At 45.8% G+C, this 8,049-nt stretch overlaps 1 protein-coding gene across 1 annotated transcript in view; it reads right to left on the reverse strand.

Moving 5' to 3' along the window:
* Positions 1-6,956, reverse strand: part of LOC107741886 (gastrula zinc finger protein XlCGF57.1-like) — a 14,331-nt gene extending 7,375 nt beyond the window's left edge. The window contains exon 1 of the mRNA XM_016554682.1: positions 6,724-6,956. Coding sequence (XP_016410168.1) covers positions 6,724-6,808 — 85 coding nt within the window. The 5' untranslated portion in view covers positions 6,809-6,956. The remainder of the gene's footprint in view (positions 1-6,723) is intronic.
* Between the last annotated feature and the right edge of the window lie 1,093 nt (positions 6,957-8,049).

Raw genomic sequence — 8,049 nt, forward strand, 5'->3', positions numbered from 1 at the left:
CAGAACCTTTTGTCTCTGTTCCCTGACTCGCCTGATTACCTGCGGGATCAGAGCGATCGGGGGAAAAGCATAAAGGAGGTCGGGCCAGTCGTGGGCCAACGCGTCCCTGTCCTTCAAAAAATAAGTTGGGCAATGAGAGTTGTCTTCTGAGGCGAAGAGGTCTACCTCTGCCCTGCCGATCATAGCATGGCAAAGTACGCAGTACTCGTTACGTATCTCAGGGAACTGAGGTTACGTTAGTAACCGAGTACGTTCCCTATCGATACTTCACTCGTACTGCGTCTGCTTAGATGCTTTGGGGAACGTGCAATGCTAGAGGAACGGCTAATACTTGAACTTGCATTAAGCACCCAAGGGGGGCCCAGAGGGACCAAGTATTTTGCAGGGAAGCCCCGCAGGAGGCACAACAGCACCTTGCGTCTCTGTTCCCTGACTCGCCTGATCACCTGTGGAATCAGAGCGATCGGGGTAAAAGCATAAAGGAGGAGGTTGGGACAGTCGTGGGAAAAGTCCCTGTTCTTCGAAAAGTAAGTTGGGCAATGAGAGTTGTCTTCTGAGGCGAAGAGGTCGACCTCTGCCCTGCCGAAGATCTCCCAGATTTTCTGAACCGTTTGAGGGTGGAGCGTCCACTCCTCCGAGGGGACGTTGCTCCAAGACAGCATGTCTGCTCCTTGTTTCAGCCTGCCCAGTACATGCGCTGCTCTCAGCAAGCGCAAGTTGAGCTGAGCCCATTCCAAGAGGCGCTCCACCAGTGTGAAGAGGCGCTTCGAGGAGTGACCGCCCTAGCAATATATATAGGACACCACTGTCATGCTGTCTGAACGGACTAAAACGTGGTGTCCCCATAGGTCTGGCTGAAAGGTGCGAAGGCCCAGACACACTGCCAGCATTTCCAGGCACTAGATGTGAAGCCGACCTTCCTCTTTCGACCAGTGGCCGAAAGCTGATTTGCCATCGCACAGCACTCCCCAACCTGTGATGGAGACGTCTGTCGAGACCACCTTCCTCTTGCAGACCATTCCCAGGGGCACGCCCCGTTCCATCCACTGAGGATCTTTCCAAGGGGCCAGGGCTGTTACACAGGCCTGGTCCACCTGGACACGGAAGGCGTCCGAGACGCCAGGCGTGGGACGGAACTCGTGGTTTCAGCCAGTACTGAAGGTGCAGAATGCGAAGCAGGCCCAACTGAAGTACCGGAGACACAGAGGCCATGAGGCCCAGCATCCTCTGAAACACCTTGAGTGGGCGAGAGGCTCCAACTTTGAATGAGGCCGCAAGCTGCTGAATAGCCAGTGCACGTTCTGGCGTGGCTATTGCCCTCATTTGGGCTGAGTCTAAAACTGTTCCCAGGAACGATATCCATTGGCTGGGGAACAGCGCGCTCTTGGCAAAATTGACCCTGAGTCCCATGCATTCTAGGTGGCTGAGGAGGAGGGATCTGTGAGATAGTATCTCGTCCTCTGACTGGGCCAGAATGAGCCAGTCATCGAGGTAATTCAGAATGCGGATTCCCATCTGTCACAGCGGGGAAAGAGCCGCATCCATGCACTTCGTAAAAAGGGCGAGGAGCTAGGGACAGACTAAAGGGAAGGACTGTGTACTGATAAGCCACTCCCTCGAAGGCGAATCTCAAGAATTGTCTGTGACAGGGAGCTATCTGGATGTGAAAGTATGCGTCTTATTTCAGGTCCAGCGAAAAGAACCAGTCCCCTGGGCATACTTGCGAGAGGATCTGTTTCAATGTAATCATCCTGAACGGCCGTCTCATGAGGGCGCGATTCAGGTGCCTGAGATCGAGGATGGGCCTTAGGCCACCTTGGGGACGAGGAAGTAACGGCTGTAGAAGCCTGTCTCGTTCTTGGCTGGGAGAACCGTTTCTACGGCCCCTTTTGCCAGCAAATTCATCACCTCGGCGCGTAGGACGTGTACATCCTCGTGCCGAACCGAGTTGGAGACCACGCCACTGAATCACGGGGGTCTTCGAGCGAATTGGAGTGTATAACCTCGTTTTATTATCCCCATAAACCAGTCTGACACTCCGGGGATGGATTGGTTCGAGCGGTGGGCCGCCCAATGGGGACCCGACTCTCGTAATGAGTTGAAGAAGAAATTTGCTTTCTTTTTGAAAATGTTTGTGTTTTATTTTTCTCGCTATAACAGCGGCTGGTTGTGTGGACACGATTAGAACAGGTCCCATGTTCACAACAGTATTTTTTGTCACAAACACACTGCCGTCGGCACCCGGAACTGAACGGGGTGCTCGGAGGCACAACAGAGGCTGTTTGGGGGGGGTGGTCCAGCTGCAGCGAGACTTGGCTCCTTCCTCTTCCTGTCCCGCACATCAGGATGACACCTGAGGCGCAGGGTCCAATGCTATCTTGGGTCAGGGGCCCTGGTGTTTAGGAAATGGATAGCCTCGTCAACGCTCCCGCTCAGCCAGACGCTAAGTTTAGGAGCCGTGAGAGCAGCTGGTGGTGCGGGCTTCGCGGGATGCTGAGTCGGCACATTCTTTGGGCGACTGGAAGCAGCCGTCAAACTGGAGCGCTTTGGCAGGAAGTGTCGCATTGCCTGGGACGACTTCTGTGCAGCGGTAAAGCGTTCGGCGAAACCCTCAACTGCAGGTCCAAACAGGCCAGTAGGGTAAACCGGGGAGTCGAGGAAGGGGACCTTATCCGCATCCTTGATCTCCGTGAGGTTTAACCATAGATGGCGCACAAGCACCACTAGGCTGGCCATGGATCTGCCAATCGCCTGCGCTGTCATCTTGGTGGCACTACGCAGTTACTTAAAGCTGCGGGGTCTGGGCAAGACTCATCCATGCAACGGAGGAGCTTGGCCTGGAAGGCCTGTAAGACCGCCATGGAATGAAGCGCAGAGGCCGCTTGTCCAGCAGACGAGTAGGCTCGGTCGGCGAGGCCTTTGCCTTCCAGCCGATGGCCATGTGCGGGCAGAGATGCGTGGCCACTGACTCATCCAGGCGAGGCAGTCTGTCGTACCCCTTTTCTTCGGCACCGTCGACAGACGTGAGGGCGGACGAAGATAAGGCACGAAGGCGGGCCGAGTAGGGGGTGTGCCAAGACTTGGTGATCTCGTCGTGGACCTCTGGGAAGAATGGTGAAGCTTATTGTCGAGGGGCCTAACTGCACCCCGGCAAGAACCACTCATCCAAGCGGCTGCGGGTGGGCTTCTCTGGCGGACACCACTCCAAACCCAGCTCCTCCACAGCTTTAGACAGGACGCAGAATAGTTCAGCATCCATGCCCGTGCTGGCTGCGCTGGGCTATGCAGATGGCAGGGGGGCGGGGTCAACATGTGAGCCCGACAGCTCCTCCGCATCTGAAGCCTCCAACGACATGCTGTCGTCCATGGCGTCACACTCGCTCCCACCAAACGAAACCAGATCGCTCGCAGCCGCAGAGGGATGTTGGTCCGGAAGGGAGAAGTGGACAGGTGAAGCCTCTCTAAGTGGAGAGAGTGAGGCACGTGGGGGCTCAGCCGGCGTGGGCTCACTCGTCACGCCGCTGCTTTTTCCTCACAGGCTCCTGGGATGAAGAAAGCTTTCCACGAGCGCAGAGAGGCAAGACTCATATCCTCGCAATGAGGACATTCCATCTCAATGAGTGCTGCTTCAGCGTGGGCGGCGCCCAAGAATGAAACACATTCGCCGTGACCGTCAGCGGCGTGCAGGGCACAGTAACAGCGCGGCATTTGAAACCACGCCGGAAATTTGCTCTTTTAATGTCACCGGATGGCGGCCAGTCTAATCCAGGGGTGCCCACACTCGGTCCTGGAGGGCCGGTGTCCTGCAGAGTTTAGCTCCAACCCTAATCAAACACACCTGAAGCAGCTAATCAACGTCTTACTAGGCATACTAGAAACTTCCAAGCAGGTGTTGAGGCAAGCTGGAGCTAAACTCTGCAGGACACCGGCCCTCCAGGACCGAGTTTGGGCACCCCATGTCTAATCTGTCCTGCCACAGTTTCATAATAAACCGGAAAAATATTGATACTCCTCTTTATAACATAAAAAGTCTTTTAACGTTGTGTTTCATGTCATTGCTTTGGCAAAGTGTCCATCAAACAAACTAAGCATAATATGGTTTAATCCATTCATCAAGTCTGTTTGTGCAGCTTGTTTCAAAGCCAAGCGCGCGCTTTGTTCACATGATCAGCTCGTGATCTGTTTTTTTTCTGTCTCAGAGCGGCTCAAATCACTGGGAATGCTGTGAACTCTGTTTTTGAATGTGCTGTGAGTTTAGCGCGCATCTGAGAACGCTACGGGCACCAGCTATGCTTTGTTTTCACATTACCATAATTTTCAACATTTTAATGGGCAAATGTTTACAGTATTTCACGAGATTTGTAAAGACACATGTTTGTAAATCTGTTTTCACAGAAGTTGGAGTTTTCTGCCAAAATAAAAGCTCAACTGCAGTTTCCTCCAAATTAAAAGCTATTAAGTTTATCTCTTGCAAGCAAGGACTAAAATTAACAGATGCGCGCAAAGAAAATACTGTACAGGCAGAGCAAGTTCACTGTTTATTGGAAGAAAAATATAAATATTGGGGTGGGGGTTCATATGAATGTATTTCTGAAGGGAACTGACTTTCGATGGCATTTTTTTCTCTCATCACTTCTGTTCCATAAGCGCCACCTGCTGTCAGAGAGTGAAATTCAGCCTGTCTGCTGTTTTTGTTTTATGCAGGATTGAGCATAATTTTACAAAGCTGAAGTCAGACCATTCTGTTTTTGCTTCAAATGTTGAAAAATTTAATTAAAAAAAACTGCTCGTGCTACATGTGTGTAGCATCTTTGTTTGTATCGTAATTAAAATGCAGTGATTGGTTCTAATTTCAAAAGATTTTTTTAAAATTATTAAATATGTTTAGTTGTTGTAGTAGCAGCAATTGCAAAAACAGTTTCATGGCCAGGAAAAAATATTTGTGGCCAGTAAATTTTCTCAAATCACCAAGCATTGGCAGATGTGGCTATTACTCATCATATACAGTTATTATTATATTCTAATTTGTTTGGCTTCCAAATTCATCGGTGTGAGCGTAATTTAGACTAAGACACTATATCACAACTAAAAAGAGGATTGAGCCCCCTTTAAACTTCAAGTACAAGTCAATTCACCAGCTTTTTTTCTTTGTTTAGTTTGCACACTGAACCTGTGTTGCAGCTCTTAATTTTGAACTCTCAAAGGGCACCAGATCGATTTAACTTTAAAATGTAAAAAATTTTCCACCGGGGACCATGCCTCTGGACCAGTGTTAATTTTGATTCAGTCTTTGTCATAGTCTTTTGACTACTACGCCATTTAGTTTTAGTCATATTTTAGTCATCTGACTTGTTTTAGTTGACTAAATATCATAAGATTTTAGTAGACTAAATCTACAGTAGATGGGAACTTTTGGGATAACATAAATACACAACTGCATGAAATATATCACACTGTGCAAGTAGTTTTTGGATATTTTATTACGAAAACCTTACATATTGTGCCTTTAAATAGCAGGTCATATGGTATTTTAAAGTGTCCTAATATTGTGATGGAGACCCCTACAACAGGTTTAAATGCATCTAAGGTGCATCTCAGAAAACATTGTAATTTTCTCAGAATATTCATTTAATATTAGGAGTCATTTCTCAATGGTTTTGTTCAAAGCATCTGCCTGTAAACCCCTCCCTTCCATGAGCATACTCTGCTCTGATTGGTCAGCTGGCCAAGCCTGTTGTGATTGGTACAGAGAGGAGTACTTGAGCAAGTTAGCGAGTGCTACCTTTACATAAAACCATACTATAGTGCTCCAATCCGTTCTTAAAATACAGACATAAAAAACATTTTGTTCAAGGGTGCTTCCACACCTGGTCTGTTGTTTCGGAACCTGGCGCGTTTCCCCCCTTAGCTCGGTTCGTTTGGGCATATGTGAACACGGCAATCGCGCTCGGATCCGCGCCAAAACAATTGGTCCGAGATCGCCTGAATGAGGTGGTAGCTCAAACATTTCCTTCAGATTCTATCCTTGAAATACAATGGTATTTTTCATAATATTGGGAAGACCATGAAACTGGTTATCATTAGTCTGTCTGCACAAGACACCAACAGCCCAGCTGCATGCAGCAAAGGTTGTACAGTACTGTGTACTTCTTATACAGTAGTGTGCGAGTTTCTTATTCAAACCAATCAATAGACCGTTCCATCACCGAGCGAGTCCTTCAGCGTCTGTCATTACACCATCTATGTTGCTAAGCCATCTGCTTAGAGTCAAGAGCGCATCATTTATCATTATTCGCATGAAAATATTTCCTCAGAACATAAATTCTGAAGAATTTAGAAGAAACCCCCATCCTATATCAACTTATGATGCTACATTTACACCTGCTTGACACAAGAAAGTCACAACAGATGTTTTCTTCTTTTGAACTGTTTGTCACTCACAAACATTCAAACGGTTTGATTAAAAATAAGTTTTCATTGTGTTCAATTCAGAAATAAACATTGGGTTTAATGTTACACATAGGAATGTTTTTGTTTAGACAACTTCTGCATTATTTATTTAATGTCTGTCCACACGGGTCGACCCCGCTCCATGTCAAATAAAACCACTTTAATTAGGACACTCGTATCACATTCTTCATAAATATCATTCATTCCTGCAGAGCTGGAGATTTTAATAACTGGATCAAATGAGTTGAGTTCAGCTTTGAGAACGAAACCAACCTGTTTGTTCCTCAGTGTCTTCTTGTTTCAGACTGAACACTTCTTCAATCCTGAAGTCTTCAGTCTCCTCTTTAATAAACGCCATCTTTATAAGTGTGTGACGAGGCTCTCAGTCGCTTCAGCGGGAGTTTCTCTGTGTTTGGACACTCTGTCCTGATTAAGATGATATGAACAGAAAGAAAAATGAACTGAATCTCTGGGTGCGTCTCAGTCAGTGCTCTTTAGTTCAGTAGTCAGCGCACTAGTGAGGGAGTCAAAGTAGAGGCACCTAATTAGACAAAAACACTCAAAACTAGCACTGCAACATTTATAAAATAACCATTTATAATTAAAGTAATTTTTTTGTATCTAATGATTTGTTGACCACATGTATCAGACTGTACTTTAATAAAAACATTTTCTATTGGTTTAAGTTTTTCCATCGCTTGTAAAATGGTTTCTACAATTTAAATGCTTTAAACACAAACCTTTCTTCAGTCGAATCACAAAAGATGCAGGAGCACGGCGCACACTTGTGACCTCACATCACCGCGCCACAATAAAAGTCCCTGCTGTCTTCTTCTTCTAATAATGGTTTATGGTGGACGGCAAACCAACTTCTGGTGCATTTCACACACTGCTGTCTAAAATACATCTAGAACATGATATACAAACAATTAAAGAGTTGACAGAAATTCAGAGCTTAATCTATGCGCGAAAAACTTTTAAATGTATGTTGTTCAATCATGTGCTGAGAACATTTGGAAACAACTAGAGTGTGAGATTATGTTCGGATGAGGAAACCATTTTATACCAGATAGAAATTAGATTAAAATACAAATGTGATTTAAAAAAAGTATATGAGTTAATAAAGCAGAGGTCATTATTTTTCAGTATTGAAACGACGAGTTAGTGTTTGTCTCATTTTTAAAATGTGGAAAAGTTCATTCGAGTCTGAAAAATACCTGAAAATAGGTATAAAATGTCTACAAATTACGATTGATGAGATTTATTACCATTATATGGGTCATTACTACTATTCGGTGGCATTTAATTTTTTTAATTTTCATGATGTAATCATTTAATGTGAAGATGGGCTTGTTAAGACTATAAGAAAAATACATTGGTCCAGCTCAGGATATTATATAATAGTTTAGTAATAATGTCCACCCTGTTACAGGACATTCTCATCTCGATTAATACGTGTTTTGAATGCACAGTTATTGTAATATTTACATTTTCTAAGAGCTAAAATGTCCCTCTCTTTACCCCGCAAATGTATCTTAACAAAGTGTTCATAAACAAGCATTATCTTGAAAAATGTTGCTGTATTTTAAGACCGTGTAA

Source organism: Sinocyclocheilus rhinocerous, unplaced genomic scaffold, assembly GCF_001515625.1.
Source record: "Sinocyclocheilus rhinocerous isolate Xijiao unplaced genomic scaffold, SAMN03320098_v1.1 scaffold2601, whole genome shotgun sequence".
Lineage (NCBI taxonomy): Eukaryota > Metazoa > Chordata > Actinopteri > Cypriniformes > Cyprinidae > Sinocyclocheilus > Sinocyclocheilus rhinocerous.